The following is a 22,103-nucleotide window of genomic DNA, read 5'->3' as shown; positions in this document are numbered from 1 at the left end:
AGTTTTTTTCAATTCTGTTTGAGCCATTTCAACCACTTCCTCTCTCAGAAGTTTCATCGTTCATTCTAGTCCTTCAATATCTTTGCACAATTCCTGATCTACCTCAGTCCGGGTCTCAGCAGAGTTTGAATGGCCTTGGGGAAACTGGCCACTTGCCATTATTCCAACGGCTGCACCCTGTGTACTATCACCGACGAGGAATGTTTGAATGAGGGGGCGGGAATTACTGGCCAACCCGCTGCGTGTTTCTCGGCAGCAGAGAGGGCCCGGCAGCGGGATTTTCTGGGAAACCCGTGCGCCTTCGGTGGGAACGGAATATCCCGCCGGAGTGAACAGCCGGTAAATTCCGACCACAGTCTCCAGTCGTTGGCTCAGAAAAGCCAGTTTGCAATTTCAGCATCCAGGTTAAGAATTTGCATTTTCCAATCTTGGAGGAACTTCAGTTGTTTTTTTTTTATTGCCAATTATTGACTTTGATACATCTACTGACATTCTCTGTTTGGGATACTATGGGCGTGATTTTCCCAAGAATATGACTAAGTATCATTTTGGGCTTGTTGTTTCCAGTTGGCTTTTTGGGTGGGTGAGTTCCAGAACTGGATTCACTCACACTCAGCCATTTTTTGCAGGGGGGGAGAGGTGCATTGGGGGTTCCTCACCAGTCACTCCCACACTTAGAAATATTTTCAGCAGTGGGGAACTAAATTTGCCAGCCAGACCGGCTCCTCCAAGGTCAGGCACCAATTTGAAAGGATGCCTTGATCTCAAAATGGCCTTGAGGGTCCGCCACAGCCTCCACCCAGGGACAATGTGACTCCCCGCAGACATGGGCATTACTCCACACCCATCCCCCAAGTGAGCACACTCCGCTCTGAGGTCACTGAAGGTCATCCCCTTTCAGTCTCTCCACCCCCCCCCACCCCCCCTTCATAGAAGTAGCAACACCCCCTGCTCGGGCTCTGACACTTGGCAGTGTCACGCCCATTAAAACCTTTATTTTCCCAAGAGAAGAAACTGACAGTATGATTAATAAATTGGCTGATCATTCAAAGATAGGGAGGAAAGTTTTGAAGAGGACATGAAGAATCAGCTTAGGTGAAAATTAGCAGGTAGTTAATGAGATTTAGCAAAAATGGACTGGAAAGAGCTATTTGAAGGTAAAGCGATGTTGAAGACGTGGGTGGCACACAAAGGAGACATTTTTTTTAACAAACAATTTTATTGACGTATTTTAGGCATATAGAAAAAGTGACGTTGTACAGTACAAAAAAAAGAAGTCAAGACACAAATTACAAATTAAACATAGTGCAAACCACGGTTCTGTTCACGCACGGACCTGCCTCCATATCCCCCTACTCTACTCTACCTTTGCTCCCCCCCCTCCCCCCGCGCTGACGCTTACTCCTCTGCGAAGAAGCCAATAAATAGCTGCCACCTTCGGGCGAACCCTAACAGCGACCTCTCAAGGCAAACTTGACTTTCTCTAGGCCAAGAAAGCTCGCCATGTCCGATAGCCATACCTCAGCCCTCGGGGGCTTTGAGTCCCTCCATGCTGACAGTATGTGTCGCCGGGCTACCAGGGAAGCAAAGGCCAGAACATCGGCCTCCCTCTCTTCCTGGACTCCCGGGTCCTCCGACACCCCCAAAGACCACCCCGGTTTTCAATACCCGGGACATGACATCTGCGAATCCCTGCCAATACCCCCTGAGTTTAGGGCACGACCAGAACATGTGTACATGGTTAGCCGGCCCTCCGGCGCATCTAGCACACGTCCTCCAGCCCGAAGAATCTGCTCATCCGGGCCACCGTCATGTGGGCCCGGTGCACGACCTTAAACTGGATCAGGCTGAGCCTGGCGCATGTTGCGGTCGTGTTTACTGTGCTCAGGGCTTCTGCCCAAATACCGTCCTCCAGCTTCCCCCCCCCCCCCCCCCCCCCCCCCCCCCCCCCCCCCCCGAACTCTTCCTCCCACTTAAGCTTCAGGTCCTCGGTCTGCGTATCCTCAGCTCTCATTAGCTCCTTGTAGACGTCTGAAACTCTACCCTCTCCCACCTCTCCCCTAGAAACTACCCTGTCCTGCCTCCCCTTCGGCGGGAGACGTGGGAAGGACGGCACCAGTCTGCGTACAAAATCCCTCACTGGCAAGTATCTAAAGTCGTCCCCTCTCCCCAGTCCAAACCTCTCCTCCAGCGCCCTCATGCTCGGAAAGCTCCCTTTCAGGAACAGATCCTCCATCCTCACAATCCCAGCCCTCCTCCACAGTCGATACCCCCCGTCCATGTTCCCTGGGGCAAATCGGTGGTTGCCGCAGATTGGGGTCCACACCGATGCTCTTACCTCCCCTACATGCCTCCTCCACTGGCCCAGATCCAAAGAGCCGCCACCACTATCGGGCTGGTGGAGTACCGTGCCGGCGAGAGTGGCAGAGGCGCCGTGACCAGGGCTGCTAAGCTAGTGTCTGCACGAAGCAAGAAAGGAGAGATTTAAGGGATTCAGTGTAAGCATGTTCCACAAAGAGAAAAGGGTGGGACAGCCAAATCTACAGTACCCTGGATGTTCTTTATATTGGAGTATGCTGGACATACAGTGTGACATATACCTGAGGTGGCAAGAGAAAGGAAAATTAATCAATGGAGATAAACAACCCAGTGTCTATTGTACAAAGGTTTTGCAGCTTTGAACACAAATTGTTCATTTTCTGCGTGTTTATCAGCCACAGTGAGGTTGGACATTTCTGGTGCGAATGAGAAGGGTTTCTGTGAAAGCAAATGATTTATTGAATCCAGTAGAATCCAGTCAAGATAAAGTTACTGAACCGTGAGCTTATTGCTCTCAGCCAGTGGGAGTAAAGTGAAATTGCACAGCTTCTTGCAGAGCCTGAGATTAATGAAAGCAGGCACTCCATGTTATTACACGTAGAAGTTTTATCTAAGAGCAGTACTGACGCAAGTTGAACACTTTAAAACTTGCAGAGAAAACAATGCAATCAGCAGTCAACAAGGATACACTAAAAACATAGGAAATTGTCTTACAGAGGGTCAGAAGTCGGATACTATCTGGTGATGAAGGGTGATAGAACCAAGGCAGGTAGTTGGGGTCATGCCTTTGTTAGCTCTCAGCTTGCCTATTCAAACGGTGTCTTGGTTGGCCCCCCATCTTCCATCCTTCATTAGCAAGAGCTTATCCAAGACTTGCACCAAGTACTGTTCACCAATCACTTCTCTGACGTAGATTAGCTCCCAGTCTGTAATCCCTCTATTTTCAAATTCTCATCCTTGTTTTCATATCCCTCCCTATTTCTGTAATCTCCTCCAATGTTGTACTCCTTCAATTCTGGCTTCTTGTACATCCCTGATTTTAACTGATTACCATTGTTGGCTATATCTTCAGCTCTGAAATGCCCTTCCTAAATCACTCCATGTCTTACCCTTTGAGGCATTCTTCATTTTCTATCTCTGGCGAAGATTTTGGTCACCTGCCCTAATATCACCTTATGTAGTTTCGTATCTAACTTTTGTTCAGTAATGTTCCTCCCCAGCCTCCCCGAACAGGCGCCGGAATGTGGCGACTAGGGGCTTTTCACAGTAACTTCATTGAAGCCGACTCGTGACAATAAGCGATTTTCATTTCATTTCATTTTCCTGTGAACCATCTTTGGGCACTTTACACATTAAAGGAACTGTATAAATGCAAGTTGTTGTCACCATAAGGATCAACCATGATTTAATTCAATGGTTGAATAGGCTTGAAGGAGGGGTGAATGGCCACTTCCTATTCCTATGTAACTAATCCCTACCCAGAATGTATGGTTCCCAATGTCCTTCAGTGCTGTTTCATCCCTCAGCCTCTAAGATTGTATTGAGACCTTTCAACTGTTTTGTTTGCTGTAATATGGTTCACTTTTATTGAGTTAATAAACATTTTATTCTTTGTATTAAAAGATCATCAATAGACACCTGTGAATTGTTCAGTAACTTTCCTCCGTGGTTTCTAAAAAAAGGCGTTAGGATCTATCAAGCCAGGTTTCATTCTGGGACTTGACTTGTCCAGTATTTACAGCAACTGGGATCATAACAAAGTGGAGGCTTGTTCAGGCTCAAACATTCTGAATTTAAGTGGGATCTGTAAATTCTTAAAGAAATAGTAAGCGGGGGTACTGGGCATAGGATTGGGATTTGCCGTGAAGTATATTACACTGACTGGAAATCAAAAATGGCTTTTACTGTTGCGAGGTCTATTCTGGAGGTAGACAATGTAATTGTAGATTATTTGAAATCCCCGACTAAGATTACACTGAGAGAGTTAGCAGATCGATTGCATGTAGAAATAAAGCAGCAATTTATAAGGCTGATATAATCAAAGTGATGACCCAGCATTTATGATTAAAAGACGAGAAATGTGAAACTGGTGTATCACAGGTAGAATTAGCTCGAAAATAAAGCAAAATGAAAAAAAAAAACGAATTAAAAAGAGGAAAAAGAAAGAGTGAAAGAAATAGAAACCCAAAAGCTTGAAGAGGAACTCCATAGGAAGATGTTAGCAAGGGAGCAGAGATATAAGGAAAGGGATATAGGGTGGAATCTGAACAAAAAAATGGCAAAGTGTCAGTTCCGCTGAGAAGAATGGAGCAGATCCCATTGATGGCATCGGCAGGATTTCTCAGTGAAGTTTGAGCCTCTTAAAGAAAAGGTTCTTTTCCCCCACGTGAATCACGTCATGCTCTTGGTGACCTCCTGCTGATTCACTCATCCCAGGGAGACTTGATCACTGCGAACACTGGGGAGATCCATTTCAACGTCTCCCCAGCACTGGGTCCCAATCCATTCAGAGCTTTGGTTGGCAGGAAGCCAGCATCGCCATCCTCAGAGGGAGCCCTGAGCAGGTACCTGGATGTTCTCCAGCAGAGGTTGATGGAAGTGTAGCGAGGCTGACCCATCCCGGAGGTTGGCTGGAATGACACAACAGAATCTCTGACCTAGAAGGGGGTTGTTGGAGATGAGCGCTCCTCGTGTGGGAAGACAGGAATTAGAAACAGCAGTAGGCAAGTCAGCTATTTGAGCCTGCTCTATCATTCAGTCAGACCATGGCTGATCTTTTCCTGATCTCAAATTCACCTCCCTACCTGTTCCCCATATCCCTTTAACTTGTTTTTCTTTTTGTCAGAAATATATCTATCTCCTTCTTCTTGAAACCATTTAATGACTCAGAATCCTCCACACTATGGGGCAACGAGTTCCACAAATTCATCACCCTCTACGTGAAGTCGTTCCTCCTCATCCTCAGTTTTAAATCTACCGCCTCTCGACCTATGTATGTGACCTCTCATTCCAGCGTGCCCTACAAGGGGGAACATTTGGTCTCCTTTCACTTTATCAATCCCTTTTAGTATTTTATATATTTCAATCAGATCCCCTCTCATCCTTCTAAACTCCAGTGAGTATAAGTCCAAACTGTTTAATCTCTTTTATACAGAAAGCCTTTCATCCCCGGAATCAATCTGGTGAACCTCCTCTGAACTGTCTCTAATGCCACCACATCCTTCCTCAAATAAGGAGACCGAAACTGGACACAATACTCCAGATGTGGTCTCGCCAACACCCTATACAATTGCAACATCACTTCTCTACTTTGATACTCCAGTACTTTTGCAATAAACGCTAACATTCCATTTGCCTTTTTAATTACATGCTGTACCTGCATACCGACTTTCTGCGATTCATGAACAAAGGCACCCAGGTCACTCTGCCCAGACGGATTTTGAATCTTCTTTCCAGTTAGATAATAATTTGCTTTTCTATTTATTCGGCCACAATGGATCCTGCATCTCTAAACCCCACGATAAGCCCATTCCTTGGCAGGAAGCATTCAACTCTCTGTCAAGTAGGAGTCGGAATGGAGTCTCTTTCCCTCCCCCACCCCCGTGCCACTCACTCCCCTCCTCCCGCCCATGCCACTCACTCCCCGCGTGCCACTCACTCCCCTCCTCCCGCCTGTGCCACTCACTCCCTGCGTGCCACTCACTCCACTTTAGTTACTTTTTAAAAAACATATTTTTTTCTCCTTTTCCACATTTTCTCCCAAATTTACACCCCCCAACAATAAACAATAATCAGTAAGGAATGCAATGTCAAACCCCATCTCTATAATAACAATCCCATCCTCCCACCAAACCCCCAAACAGCAGCCCGCATGATAACATAAACAAATAACTAAAAGGAATCAGGAATCACCCATAGTCACCATTAATGCATACAGTCTCCCTCTCCCCCCAACCCCCCCCCCTTAATGTTCGATGTAATCCAATCCTTGAAAGTGTATAATGAATAACACCCATGAATTGTACAATCTGTCCATCCTTCTCCTCAGTTCAAATTTGAATTTCTCAAGAGTCGAGAATTCCAGCAGGTCCCCCCGCCACACCAGGGTACAGGGTGGAGAGGTTGATCTCCACCCCAACCGGATCTGGCGATCAATGAGGCAATGGCTACAACATCTGCCTCCGCACCCATTTCCAACCCCGGCTGGTCCGACATCCCGAATATGGCCTCCCGAGGGCCCGGGTCCAGTTTCACGTGCAGCACTTTAGAGATTACCCTAAAAACCTCCTTCCAATGATCCTCGAGCACATATAAACGTGGTCTGCCCCCCCCCCCTCCGCAACATTCACACACATCTTCTACCCCCTCAAAGAGCCGGTTCATCCTCGCCCTTATGAGCGGAGGCATTCACTCTCTGGAGCACCTCACGCCAGAACCCCCTCCTCCATACCCTCTCCCAACTCTTCCTCCCACTTTGCTTTGATCCCTTCCAACGGTGCCTTCTCTTCCAAAATAGCCCCGTAAACCGCCGACACTACCCCCTTCTCCAGTCCCCCTGTCATCAGCACCTCCTCCAGCAATGAGGAAGCCGGCTCCACTGGGAAGCTCTGTATATCCTTTCTGGCAAAATCCCGAACCTGCATGTATCTAAACATTTCCCCCTGCTTCAGCCCATACTTCGCTCCCAGCTCCTTCAACCCTGCAAACCAACCCCCAAGAAACAAATCTTTTAGTGGTTCCCCCGAATCGGCATTTCCCTTGACCCTGCCCCCAACCCGAAGTGTTGGCGAAACTGCCTCCAAATTCTCAACGAAGCTATCACAACCAGACTCGTTGAGTATTTCCTATGGCTGCCCGGAGTGGCGCTGTTGCTAGCGCCTTCAATCCCGACCCCCTACACAAACTCCCCTCCATTCTGACCCACTGGGTGTCAACCCCTCTGACCCAGCTCTGTACCTTCTCCACATTCGCTGCCCAGTTATAATACATCAGGTTCGGAAGCCCCAAACCCCCCTGCCTGCCTTCCCCTCTGTAGTAGCACCTTTCTAATTTTGGCCACCTTTCCTGCCTACCTTCCTCTCTGTAGTAGCACCTTTCTAATTCTGGCCACCTTTCCTCCCAATATGAACAAAGTAATCATCCCTTCAATCTCTCTAAAAATGCCTCTGGCAGGAAAATTGACAGGCATTGGAAAATACACAGAAATCGAGGCAACACATTCAGTTTAACCGCCTGTACTCGACCAGCCAGTGACAGAGGGAGACCATCCCACCTTGCCAGATCGGCTTTCACCCTCCCCACCAAACTAGAAATGTTGTACCTATGGAGCCCCCTCCCCCCCGCAATAACTTTACTTACTCTTATACAGCTTAATCATAGAATCACTGCAGTGTAGAAGTAGGCCATTCGGCCCATCGAGTCTGCACTGACTCACTGAAAGGGTCCCCACCCTATCCGCTTAACCCAGTAACCCCACCTAACCTTTTGGACACAAAGAACAATACAGCACAGGAACAGGCCGGAATTGAACCCAGGTCCATGGCACTGTGAGGCAGCAGTGCTAAACACTGTGCCGCCCCTCTCTTTTTTTTCTCCTATGTTGGAAACATGGGACTGGCTAAACTGGGCTGATTGAAGTGATTTCCCTTCCACTCTGTTCCCCTGTGTCTGAGATCTGAAACGTGAGTGTATTGGACATTAGTCCAGGTTGTGTCATTGAGCAAATCTGTTCTGTTTTTAACAGCCTTTCAGACTGTGCACACATTGAAGCTGGAATTGGATTTCAACCTATTAAAACAAACCCAGCTACAACATGAGTACAAAGAGATTTGAAACTACCAATGTCTGGCCCCAGGTTGAGTAAATTGCTGAATGTGTACAATAGTTACATGTACAGAGTGAAGTGTGTTTACTCATACGCCCAGTTAGTTAATAGGAACATTGGAATTACTGGACGTTGAAAGACCAAGGAACATTTAGTTCATCTTTTGCCATCCTGATAGTCACACGATACGATGAAAATTGCGTTGTTGAATAATCACAGTGGTCAGTCTGCAGCAATAAGTCTGCCACAGAAACGAGGTGAGTAAAACCCCCAAATGGTGGAGAGCTTTGGGAATAACAAATCTAATTTTGCCTGTTCTTTCCAAGCTGCTCGGCACTCGCTGCACATCATGGCTCGGACTGATGCTATAAACCGTATTTAAATGGATCTATGTCAACTCCTTGCATTGTCTTCCTCTGGATCCTGCTCCATCGACTGGCCACTGATTCACTGACATTGTATTGCGTTAACCCCCCTCTCCCCAACCCATTCACGGCACAGGTCATGTTCTCTGGTTCTACTGGAATAGAAACAGGGTGCTGGAGTTCAGCAGGCCAGGCAGTTTCGGTGGAGAGAGAAACAAAGTTAATATTTCAAGTCCAATTTGACTCTTTGTAATGGAAGAGAGATAGAAATGTGATGAGTTCAATGCAGTTGAAAAAGGGGCTGGGGGAGGAGGGGCAGATGGAGCAAAAGAGAGAGCAGGGGGATAAAATGACAAACATACCATTAGAACAAAAGACAAAGGGAGTGGTAATAATACCTGTAGTATTAAAGACCCAAAGCATTTGTCCAGAGTAGGTGCGAATAGCAGAATAAAGGTCAACATTGTCTGAAAGCAAAAAGATGAGAGGAAGGTAATGGCTGCCCCTCTGGTTTTACTGTTCCGTATAAGCTGAAACAGATGTCATAGTTGACATTATCTTGTCTTTCTTAGGATCCTTATAACAAGAATGTACCACCTGCAAGAACATGCCCAATTCAAGCAGAGTTCTGTTGTTCGATAAAGGGCAAGTTAATTCAAGCAGTGTAAACCAATAGCCCTCCAAGTGGGATGATTCATAGCACCTTGCAAACCATCCAGCCAAAGATTTGCATCCATGATGACATTTGCGAGAGTAGCAACAATTAGCCTCAGTGCTTCTGAGTAAGGGAGGGGAAGGGTTAGGGCGTTTTCCACTCCCTGTTCTAAAGTCCGTGTTGGACAGCAAAGGGACTGCGCGACTGGAATCCACTACAGCGTTGAGCCGTAAGTAAAGCCTCTTTAACCAGATGAAGAATCAGCGATTGGAGTATGTTGCATAAACTTGCAGAAATGTCTGAACTAAGGATCGCTGATGTTTTAATGCTGAGCTAGGCAGTGTGCCCTTTGAGTCACAGCTGCTGCAACACGGTGTCGAAATACCGTTCAAGGAATTTTTTAGAACTTTTGTTAACTATTAACTTGCATTAGGTCTTAACCTGTTATTAGGGCATCTGTGATAGAGCAGGTGGAACGAGTGGCTTCAGAACAAGGGGAATGATGATGTAAGACAAAAGGAGATGATAATGGGAGAAGTAAAGAAACAAAAGGAGGCCTTGTGGTGCAGTGGGTTCGTCCCTGCCTCTAAGCCAGCAGCTCTGGGGTCAAATCTCACTCCAAGACTTGATGGCTAAGGAAGGTGCATTCATAATGTCACCAACAGATTGGAAATCCTTTGCAATGGAAACAGATGAAAGTCTGCCTTGTGAATCACTAAATGTGGGTAGATAAACAACAAAACCAAAAGATCAAAAGAACAAAAACAACAGTGTCCAAGAGAACATTGAGACACTGACTAAAATCTAAGGTTGTTGATCTAAATGCTGAGCCTAGAATGTTTTCAAGTGCCCATTCTGTTCCTGTGTTTTTTAAATTTAGAGATCTAATTCCTTTTTTAAAATTCCAATTAAGGAGCAATTTAGCATGGCCAATCCACCTAGCCCGCACATCTGTGGGTTGTGGGGGCGAGACCCACGCAGACACGGGGAGAATGTGCAAACTCCACACGGACAGTGACCCAGAGCTGGGATCGAACCTGGGACCTCCGCGCCGTGAGGCAGCAGTGCTAACCACTAAGCCACCGTGCTGCCCTCCCATTCTATTCCTTGAATTTCATTGGAACAATATAGGAGGCTGAAGGCAGGGAAAATCGAGCAGTAGTGTGATAGAGAATCACATTATAACTGGGCAGAAACTCTGGGTCTCGTTTGCAATTATCCAATCTGTGCATATGAACCCACCCTCTGCTGTTATTAAAGAAGAAATTCAGACAGGAAAATGCTGAACAAGCAATTACCTCTTCATCTTTGAATCATGGTTGGCAGCACTTAAAACAAATACAATTCACCTTGTGCAGGGATTGCGATATCGGAACTAACTGTGACCACACTTGCATCTCCCTGTACCTTCGGAAACCTTCTCTCTCTTCTGCTCTCGTTAGAAAGATTCCTTTCTTTAGTAAATGTAAAAATGCACAGCAGTGAAGCAAGAGCAAACAGCCGAAGTCGTTCAGTGTCGAAAACAGAAATCCTTAATTTTCAAAGAAAAGCCTCTCGTTCCGTGGATTGCCACATACATTAGAAGAGTTGCGTCCTTCTGGTGCCAACCACCTGACACAACCATATTGCCCTCCACTTCAAGCCAGTCCTGCTAATTCAGTTTAGTTACTCCCCTAGCTTCAGTCTTTGCCATCAAAGAGTCTTCCACAAGTCTAGACATGATTTAGTAAGCTATCCACGATCCTGTGATCTTGAAGATCTTCCTGTTCTTAGCAACAAAATTTAGTTTGCAAAAACCTCCAAGATTTAATTAATACCCTTATTTAATTAATACTCTTCTTCACTTCCAATCTGCTAATATCATGTGGCCACATTTAAGGCGGTCATCTCAGTTTTGGAATTATATTTAAAGAGGGAAGTTCTTGGGTGGGGAACATGGACGTTGTCTACTGCGTATTAGTTCCCTCTTTTTGTCATTGGCTGATTATGTTCAAATATTAGCAGCTCAGTTAGTTTTCCATCTTGCACCCTCTATAAACTTAAACTCACTGCATATGTCATTACTCAGATTGAACCCCAATTGCCTGTGTTCAATGACCTCCCCTGGCGCTTGGTTAACCAACACCTCAATTTTAAAATTCTCACCTTGTTTTCAAACCTCTCCGTGGTTTTCCTCCTCCCTGTCTCTGTAGTCCCCACAGCCCCATGGGACCTCTAATTCTGGTCCCATGCTGGGGGGGGGAAATGCCATCTGATAAGACTATATGATATAGGAGCAGAATTAGGCCATTCAGCCCATCGATTCTGCCCCGCCATTCGATTATAGCTGATATGGGTCCTCCCACCTAGGTTATTTACTCTTCCAACTTCTTCCATCGGGCAGGAGAATACAAAAGTCTGAGAACACAAAATAACAGACTCAAAAGCAGCTTCTTTCCCACTGTCACCAGGCTCCTAAATGGACTGATCCGATCTCTTCATACACATTCTCTACTGAGTAGTACTACACTCCTGTATGATTCACCCAATGCCTGTGCCTATGTATTTACATTGTGTATTATGTATGCCCTATGTGTTTTTTTTTCATGAATGATCTATCTGGACTGTGCACACAACAATACTTTTCACTGTACCTCGGTACATGTGACAATAAACCAAATCCAATATGTTCCTTGTCCCCATTCTCCTGCCTTCTCCCCATAACCCCTGATCCCTTTATTATTCAAGAAATATCCTTCTTAATCAAGAACACCAGGGGCTAGTTTTGCACAGTGGGTTTAACAGCTGGCTTGTAAAGCAGAACAAGGTCAGCAACGAGGGTTCAATTCCCGTACCAGCCTCCCTGAACAGGTGCCAGAATGTGGCGACTAGGGGCTTTTCACAATAACTTCATTTGAAGCCAATTTTCATGTTCCACACCAGATTTGTGTTGGAAGTGCTGTTACCTACCGGGTTACAGACCAAGAGCTGGAAGGTGGAATTAGACAGAATAGTTCTTTCTTCGAACACAAGAACGAGGAGAAGGAGTAGGCAATTTAACCTCTTGAGCCTGTTCCACCATTCAATACGATCATGGCCTTGACTCCAACATCCTGCACGTTCCCTGTAACCCTTCATCCCATTGCTAATTAAAAATCTGTCTAACTCCTTAAATTCACTCACTGTCCCAGGATCCACCACAATCTGGGGAAGTGAATTCCACAGATTCGCAACTCTTTGGGAGAAGTAGTTTCTCCTCATCTGTTTTAAATCTGCTAGCCCTTATCCTGAGGCTAGGACCTCAGTCTCACCAAAGCCTTGTACAGTTGCAGCAACACTTCCTCACCTTTTATACTTTTCATTTTTCATATATTTTTCATTTATAGGGTGTAAGGCAGATTTTGTAATTTTGAGTTATCCTTCTGAGTTTGTATATATTTGAAATGGTATAATTGTGGGTGAAGGAGCAGATTATTATAGTTCTATTTTTTGTTTAATAAATGTTTTATTATTTGTTCAAAGTTCACCAGCCACTGTGTCTGTTCAGTAGCCACCCTCCAAATTTCTAAACAAACAAAATAAAGGTTTGGATTTTGCAATCCACTCTGGGATCTGACTTGTCAAGTCGTAACTGTGGTGGTATGATTAACATGGCTGCCTGCCATTGGTGCAGAACACCGGCTTACCATTGGCCCTGGTCGGTCATGTGCCTCTCGACCGATTGGTTGAGACCAATCATGTGACGGCTCCCCGATAGGTCGAGAGGCTGAGTTAAGCGGGGTATAAATACCCAGTACGCCCGGCAGTCATCCATTTACTGTAGTCGACCGCAGGGCTAACATCTAGCTTATTAAAGCCTTACCTTTGTACAGCAACTCGTCTCGCGTTCAATTGATGGTTCATCAGTAACATCAACTGGAATTATCGCACTCAGCCCCACCCAAGATGACAAATTAATTCATTATATTGCCTAATGAACGTTTAGTGCCTATAATGCAGAAAAATAACTTTCAAGAATAGTGTAGGAAATCTCCAGCTTGCTGGATAAGTACCCTGTTCACTTGAATGTGCCTCTCCTGACGATTGCACAGACCCACATGAGAAATACTATTTCCTTATTAAAATTGATGAACTCAAGGTGACCTGAGAGTCAGAGTGGGGGGAGTATTGGTGATGTGTTTCCAGAAACCACTTATACTGCCTTCTCCGTGCCCCATGTAAGGCGGTTTGTTGCATCATTATGATTTCAATTTATTCTACTTTGTTTGACCTTCCAAGAAACGTAGTTGGTGAATATTTATTTGTGATTGTGTTGCTGCACCATTGCAGCAAAGCTTTGTTTCTGGAAGGTTTCAGAGATGTCAGGTTTTCTTATTTTTCTCCAAAGAGCATTATCTCCTGGAGGAATGTGGTTCTTCATCAATCAGTACCTTGCCAAGTGGCCACCCTATCTCAATTGGTAGGTCTTAGACCCCAATCAGCTAGAGGTTGTCATATTGAATCCCATCTGCTCTACCACTGCCCCTCACACCCCCGGATCCCTGGGTCGTGAAGGAAAAAGCATTTCACAAGCTCAGGATGTTCAAACGGTGGTGTAGTCAATGGGTTAGTAATCCACAGACCCAGGGTCATTCTCTGGGGTCCCGAGTTTGAATCCCACCATTTTTAAAAACCTGGAATTAAGAAGCCTCGTTGATGACCATCAAACCATTGGTGATTGTCGTAAAAACCCATCTCCGTCACTAACGTCTTCATGGGAAGGAAATCTGCCGTCCTTACCCGGTCTGGCCTACATGTGACTCCAGACCCACGCAATGTGGTTGACTCTTTTTTTTTTTTTTTCTTTTTTTTTTAAATTTAGATTACCCAATTATTTTTTCTATTAAGGGGCAATTTAGCGTGGCCAATCCACCTACTCTGCACATTTTTGGGTTGTGGGGGTGAAACCCACGCAGACACGGGGAGAATGTGCAAACTCCACACGGACAGTGACCCAGAGCCGGGATCGAACCTGGGACCTCAGCGCCGTGAGGCGGTTGTGCTAACCACTAGGCCACCGTGCTGCCCATGTGATTGACTCTTAACTGCCCCCCACTGAAATGGTCTAGCAAGCCACTCAGTTCAAGGGCAGTTAGGAATGGGCAACGAATGGTGGCCAAGCCAAGCAACCCCCACATCCCAAGAACAAATTTTTAAAAACTTTTGAGATCAACAGATGGAGTCCCAGCAAATTCTATCAAAAATTGTTGGTGACTTGTGTTGATGCTATCATTTAAATTTGTCTTGTATTTATTTACTCACAGAACCGTTTATCTTGTACGTTCTTGTATCTCTTTCAGGTTCAATGTGTGGGTCCCTTGCTGTGCCAGAATGCAGTGTTTGAAGCATCTACCCACCGGATCAAAATGGACTGCAATAAAACTCCAGTCGTTGAGAATCACTGTGCGTCCTTTGACTGGTAGGTGATGAATCACCTGTAACATTGTGCAACATCCAACAACAAACCTGTTCCTTTACTGCCTGAGAACAAATTGGAGTCTCTACATGTGATTGAACAGAGCATCGCTAGTTTTATGCCTCTGTTGCACTGCACCGACTGAAATGCCTTTTCAAGCAATTGGATAACATTGTCTGGCTTCTTCGCCATCACTGAGAGCTGAGGCACGTACCCCCACCTTCATCATCTTCGAGTTCAACTCTCCAACACCTGCTTTCCTGAACTTCACCCAACGCCAACCGTGGTTTGTTCCCACCTCCTTAATCCACGAACCTCGCCCTGTATCACTAATTCCTTCCCACTGCCCGTTCTTGTTGACTTCCAGTGACTTTCCAACTCTCTGTGCATTCACTTGAAAATCTGTCCCCTGGTTTGCGCAATCCTCCATGGCTTTGTGTTGCCCCAGTCCTGTGTCCCACCTCCACTCTTTCACTCTGTAACTCAGACATCGCTGTTCTTTCAATTGCCAAATCCAACTCTTGTTCCTCCACCTTCAAAACCTCCTAAAATCTTCCTCCATGGTCATGCGTTCAGCATATCCCCAAACTCCTCTTGTGTTGATCAGATACCCCGAGGACAGAGCGCTGTGTTTAAAGGTTCTTTGTATGTCAGTTGCTGACAGTGTCCCTTCACTTCTGGGACCCTGATCTATATCCATCCCTGCTAAAGTGGATAGAAATCTCTCATTTATGTCAGATATGGAGGCCCTAAATGTCAGAAGAAAGCCTCAACCCAGTTGGCAATGGACAGCAAAGAAACTGCTCAGGATTCATTTAAAAATAGAAATCTGGAAATACTCAGCAGGTCGGCGTGGAGAGGGAAAACAGAGTTACAGAGTTTTGGGTCAAAACCGAGGAGTTTTCAAAGTGTGATAAGTTTTGAGCAACTGAAAGGGGAGAGCGGTGAGGGAGACCAAAAGGGAGGATCTGTCAAAGGGTGGAGAGCAGGAGATTAAATTACAAAAGGGTTTTGTGGTAATGGCAAAAGAAACAAAAGATGTATCAAGAGGAGGTTCGACCGGCTGCTTGAATACAAAGTGAATAAATAGAAACCGAGGTCAGATAAGATGATGGTAGAGATTTTGACGTAACATTTTTGAACTCAGTGCCAAGCCCAGAAGACTGTAGAGTGCTGAGTTGAAAGATGAAGTGCTGCTCCTTAAGCTTGTGCTAACTCTGCATTAGCTTCACAGATAGTAACTGGGGGGCTGGTTTAGCTCACTTGGGTAGACAGCTGATTCATGATGCCGAGCAAAGTCCCAAGCCAGCTCTCCCCTTCAAAGGGAAAAGCAGCCGATGGTCATCTCGGACTACGGCGACTTCACTACCAGACCAGCTGACAATTTCCAGCATTTTCTGTTTTTATTTCAGATTCCATAGAATGATAGAATTTACAATGCAGAAGGAGGCCATTCGGCCCATCAAGTCTGCACCGGCCCTTGGAAAGAGCACTCTCCACCCTATCCCTGTAACCCCACTTAAACTTTTTGGACACGAAGGGCAATTTATCATGGCCAATCCACCTAACCCGCACATCTTTGGACTGTGGGAGGAAACCGGAGCACCCGGAGGAAACCCATGAACACACGGGGAGAACGTGCAGACTCCGCACAGACAGTGACCCAAGCTGGGAATAGAACCTGGGACCCTGTGAATCAACAGTGCTAACCACTGTGTAATTCACCTGAGGAAGGAGCAGTGCTCCGAAAGCTAGTGATTCGAAACAAACCTGTTGGACTTTAACCTGGTGTTGTAAGACTTCTTACTGTGCTCACCCCAGTCCAACACCGGCATCTCCACATCTTAAAAAATATTCAAAGACTCTCCTTCCATCATGTGGAGGAAATGTTTCAGCTTGTCGGGGAGTCTCAAATTCGAGGTCATAACAACAAAAAATTAAGCACTAATAAAAATCCAACGGAAAATTCAGGAAAAAGCTTTTTCTGTGACAGTGATTAGAACGTGGAACTGACGGGGAGCAGTTGAGGGGAAGCTGGATAAACGCATGAGGGAGAAAGGAATGGAATGATATACTGATGGGATGGATAAGGGCCATGTGGAGCATTAACACTGTGCAGTGACTCCAGCAGCTCCTCTGTTGAAGGCAAGAGAGGCAGCAAAGGGTGAATAACAGACTGGCAACAAAGTCAAGGATTGTCGTGGGGCTGGATGGAAGGTTTATGGAACTCTCTGCTATCATTTTAAAAATCAGGCAAAAGTTTAAATTTGCTCTCCAATTTGTTTTCAACTTCCTGTTTCTGATAGCTGGGTGATGGAAATTGAAAGGTTCCTTTTTATTTTTTTTTCCAGGTACCGGTACAGTGACATTGGCCGGGATTCCGTGTCTCCAGAGCTCGAAGAGTCCGGTTATTGCAATGATCAGGAATGTGTGAGTAGAGATTTAATTTCGACTATAACCAGTCACCTGCCCTCCTCCGTTCACCTTAAGTTAGCCAGCAGTAGCACGGAGAAGTTTCTGAAAGTGTCTCAGTTTGAGAGTGTGAGATGGGAACGCACCTGCAGATGGAAAACAATTGCCAGTTTTAAAGTAGCCTGCATTGTGAGTTTCAACCAGGATCAATGATGGGCTGAATGGCTTTTTCTTGGGGTCAGCCTCACTCATCCAAAGGCACAATGCTGACCTCCCAGACGTTAAACTCTGCACTCTGCTGTGAGAGAGGCACAGTCAGTAAGTTGCTGTGGGATATGATTTCTTCTGCACGCTCAGTGTAATTAAATCTTAAGCCTGTTTATAAAGAACTCACGGTGGCTGTGGAAAGACAGGAAAGAAAGGTGCGCATTTCTATAGCACCGTTAATGGTCTTGAGATTTCCTAAAGCACTTCACAGCCAATAAACTACTATTGAAGTGTAGTGGCAGTGTGATAAGTCTTAATTACGGCTAAACAACTGTGCTAACCCTGGAAATTTAATTTTACAAGTGTGGAGTCTCAGTTTATAAGAATTCAGTTAGTGTTGGAAATTTGTCTTTTTTTCTGTTATTTATATCCCACTTAATACCATCTTTCTTTTCCTGTCTTGGCTGAAAAGACATGGAGCTAGATTCTCCATCAGCGGAATCCTCCCCTTTGCTGGCAGCGCACTCACGCCCATGGATTTCCCGATGGCGCGAGGGTGCCCACAATGGGAAACCCTATTGGCCGGCTGTCGGGTTGAGGATCCTGCTGCCGGTGGGGGCATGCAGCACCAGAAAACCAGGGCGGCGGGACAGAGAATCCCACCCATGATATTCCTTGCCCTGATCTCACATGCCGTAGATTCCCTGTCGAGGGCATCATGCTTGATTAGATGCCTGATTACAGAAAGTGGCAAATCAAAAGCCCTCAAACTCTGTGGGAAGCTCTCGGCAAACAAAATTCCTCTACCACCAACTGCAAAATATCGGCACATCTGTTTTTGCTAATTTGATTGAGAGATGGATATTAGCCAAAGCCTTGGGGAAACCTCCCTGCTCTTCAAAATAGATCTTTTACCATCCACCTGAGAAGCCAGGAATAGGAACAGGAGTAGGCCTTCGGCTCCTCAAGCTTGTTCTGCCATTCAACTAGATCATGACTGCTCTTCAGTTTGATATCTCGCCTGATGGATGGGACCTCCGACAGGGCAACACTCCCCCAGTAAATTGTGCAAAAGTCTTAAAGTGAGACTTGAACTAACAATCTTCTGACTCAGAGGTAAGAGTCCACTGAAACGTGGCTAACAGTTGGGACACATTAGGCAAAAGCCCCCACTCTTGCACACTTAGGCACATTCGCTTGTGTATGGTGTAGCTGCTCCGAAATACCTCCAAAACGATTCACTCCAGTCCTGTCTGCTGTTTCGTGATGCACAGAAACTTCTCCAGAGCACCATCTGCTGAAGAACAAAATAAATCACCTCTTAATTTCTTTTATCTTTCAGGAGTGTGACACGCTTTGGGAGGCCTGAATTCTTACAGTGTGGTCAGTGTCTGGTCCACCATTGCAAGTCACTGAGCACCAGCTCTGGTCAAGGTGGGTGATTACAGGCTGTAAGAGTTGTACTCTTAATACAAATGGCATGAAAGAACTGACACTAATACCGACAATACACCTAACCGACAGTACACGGAACGGACAGTACACGGAACAGACAGTACACGGAACCGACAGTACACGGAGCCGACAGTACACATGCATATGCGCTCTCTCTCTCTCTCTCATGGTCTCGTACTGTGCACATTTAAGGACCTGGTGATAAATTACCATTTGTACGGTTGCTGGAATTTTTCATGCTGAGGCAAATGTTTGAAAAAAAAAACACTTGAACTCCTTCAACGACTGGTGTTTACACCCAGCCTTTTAATGAAATAAACCACCCCCTGGGAGCATCGTCAGACAGAAATGAACACAGAGACAGGTGACCAAGTGGTTTGTCAAAGTATTAGGTTTTAAGGTGCAGTTTAAAGAAGGTGGGACCTGGAGACAGGTTCTGGGGACAGAATTACAGAATGTCAGGTCGAGTCAGTCGGAGGCATGGCCATCACTGGTGGTAACAAAGGAACAGGAAATAGGTGCAGGAGGAGGTCATTTGGTCCTTCAAACCTGCCCCGCCTTTCAATGTCATCATAGCTGACCTTCTCCCCCAACACCACGTTCCCCACACTATCCCCAGAACCCTTGGTTCTATTTGTACTGAAGGTCCATCAATCCCTGCCTTGGATGTACTCAATGACTGAACATCGACAGTGTTCGGGTCGTGAATTTAATTGTTTTGCCTGAAAGGGCTTCAATTCATTTCAATCCTAAATAGCCAACCCCTTATTCTGAAACTGTGACCCCCCCCCCCCCCCCCCCCCCCCCATGTTCCAGACTCCCCAGCGAGAGGGAGAATGGCCTCCCAGTGTCTACTCTCCTGGCCCCTGGAAAATATGATTTGTTTCAATATGATCCATTCCCATTCCCCTAAATTCTAGAGCATATCAATCCAGACTACTTGATCTCCCTTTAAGGGATGGACTAAAAGTCTGGGTTGGACGAGCGCTGAGTGCTCAGTAGGTCGGAGGACTGGAGGAGATCACAGGCAGTGAGGGGTGAATATATTGTAAAACTGTAGTTCCGACATTCTGTGAAATTTTGGGAATATATTGCAGGATGAGAGTAGAATTCACTAGGATGTTGGTGATACCCTCACCGATAATTATTCCTCCAGCAACATCACTAAAATTGATTGTCAGGTATTTTCACATTGCTGTTTGTGGGAACTGTCTGTGCACAAGTTGGAGGTCAAGTGTTTGGAGCACAGCAATAATACTGGACAAGTCAGATCCCAGAGTGAAACGTGGCTTGATAGATCCTAACTTTGTTTTTTTTTAAACATGGAGGTGAGTTACTGAGCACATTCACAAGACTCTGCCAGTGTACTGTTAACACAAAAATAAAACTTTTATCAAACAAGAAAAATTGCACTAGGTGAGAAGGTTGGAAGGATTTCCGTGAAACCACCAGAAAATGATTCAAATTCACACTATTTATTTTATCCCAGCAATACCCTTACAGACACACACCCCAGTGAAGATTTACCAAAATCTCAATACTAAGGCTTCTTGCTTGGGCTGGCCCAGTTGCAAACGGTTTTTCTTCTGGCAGACCTATGAGCATTCACCTGGATGCTTTTCCCCCAGCTCCCTATCCCCGTGAAAACCCAAAGCAAATGCCCTGCAACCTAAACTCTCAATCACTTTAACCTCAGAGCAAACTTGCAAGTTTGCTAAACTCAGTTCCTCAGCGGTTTTGCAGGATGTCTGATCCGAGAGCTCAGAACTCCCACCTTTGGTCTCTGCCAGATACACACTGGCTGACCAGCCCTTCTGTCTTTCACCGTCTTTCTGTGTCTCCCTGAATTCCTGTTGCTAAGGCAACAGCATAATTCTTTTATTCTTTTAAGTTTTTTTTTCTAAATTCACCAAAACTCTCACGCCTTTGTAACCAATCCCTTCATTTCCAGGGTTGTAAAACCTTATTAAAAATGCATGTATGCAAACGGAGTCTTCAGACTTCCCGGCACCATGCTCACAAAACGGTCTAAATGAAACTAGAACCATATTCTATCTTAACACAAGTAAAGACATAAATTGTTTTTAAAAAAATAATTGTTCCTAACACCTCCCCTTAAAAAAACTGAAAAGGCATTTTTATTTTCTATTGCAACCTCTCTTATCACTATCTCTATCTTACTTGTACAGATTGTACTCTCGCAATATTTACATCAAATCCATGAGGACCTTTGCATAAAAATTATGTTCCACAAGTTGATGTTGATCATGACATTCTTGATCTTACACATTTGCACTTGATAAAGCATCTGTTGTGACATTGTGTCTTCCCACTACGTGAATAATTTTCAAATTGTACGGTTGTAGCATTAAACTCCAAAGATTCTTGATATGAAACTTTGTTAAAAAGGTTAGAGTTTTATGCTCCGTCTAAGTAACAGCGTCTTCAGGGTTGTTGGATGTATAGATTTCAAAATGTTGTTGAGTCAACACCAAACGTCTGCACTGTAAATTCTATGAAACTCCAAGTTTCCTTTTTCACAGTTGAGTATTTCTACTGACAAGAATTTAACTTTTGAGGAAATAAGCTAACTGGCCATCCGATCCCCATCTCGTCGTCCTGTAATAAAACTGCACCAACATTGACATCGCTGGCATCAACAGCCAGTTTAAATGGCTCAGCATAATTGGGTTCTGCGAAAACCAGTGCAGGAGTCAGTTCTGCATTAAAGTTCTCAAAAGCACGTTGACATTCCTATTTCCATTCAAATTTGTTGCGTTTCTTTAACAAGCATGTCAGGGAACCACTACAGTCTTAAAATTTGGAACAATCTTCCGGTATACGATATTCCCCAAAATATCTAATTTTTTCCTGGGACTGGAAAATCCAAGATAGCACTTATTTCTGCGTCTATAGTTTCCACTTGGACTTGTTGGATTGGATTGGATTGGATTTGTTTATTGTCACGTGTACCGAGGTACAGTGAAAAGTATTTTTCTGCAAGCAGCTCAACAGATCATTCAGTACATGGGAAGAAAAGGGGATTGAACAGAATTCAAGAAGTGTCCCACAGTTCGGCCCAAATACGTTACTTTCACTTGACAAATTCACTATTCCCAGTGTTTCTCGGTGGCACGCTGTCACTAGAAGTGGGATTCTCCATTCCCGCCACCGACCAATGGGATTTCTCATTGTAGCCACCCCAACCGCCAGGAAACCCTCGGGCGGGATACACTGCCGGTGGGATGGAGAATCTGCTGGTGGAGAATTCACCTCAATGTCTCAAATTATCTACTAGGCCTCTCTTTGTAATCACATATATGGTTGGAATGGATGTCGATCTCACTTTTACAACATCTTAATTGCCCCTTTTGCAGCCACAGAGTCTGGACACCTTAAACAAAAGGGACAGTGCTGGAAAATCTCAGCAGG

At 45.3% G+C, this 22,103-nt stretch overlaps 1 protein-coding gene across 4 annotated transcripts in view; it reads left to right on the top strand.

Moving 5' to 3' along the window:
- Positions 1-22,103, top strand: part of nlrx1 (NLR family member X1) — a 62,935-nt gene that overhangs the window by 23,336 nt on the left and 17,496 nt on the right. For 3 of the 4 annotated variants that reach the window (XM_038779191.1, XM_038779192.1, XM_038779195.1), the window contains exons 2-4: positions 14,482-14,600; positions 16,949-17,027; positions 18,559-18,650. In XM_038779191.1, the coding sequence (XP_038635119.1) occupies positions 14,482-14,600; positions 16,949-17,027; positions 18,559-18,650 (290 nt within the window). Of the gene's footprint in view, positions 1-8,972; positions 9,393-14,481; positions 14,601-16,948; positions 17,028-18,558; positions 18,651-22,103 lie in introns of those variants that run through there. The other variant, XM_038779193.1, reaches the window with a different exon arrangement.

Source organism: Scyliorhinus canicula, chromosome 19 (assembly GCF_902713615.1).
Source record: "Scyliorhinus canicula chromosome 19, sScyCan1.1, whole genome shotgun sequence".
In the NCBI taxonomy this organism is placed as follows: domain Eukaryota; kingdom Metazoa; phylum Chordata; class Chondrichthyes; order Carcharhiniformes; family Scyliorhinidae; genus Scyliorhinus; species Scyliorhinus canicula.
Note: the sequence above shows the minus strand (reverse complement) of the source record. Positions and strands in the feature narration are given on the sequence as shown.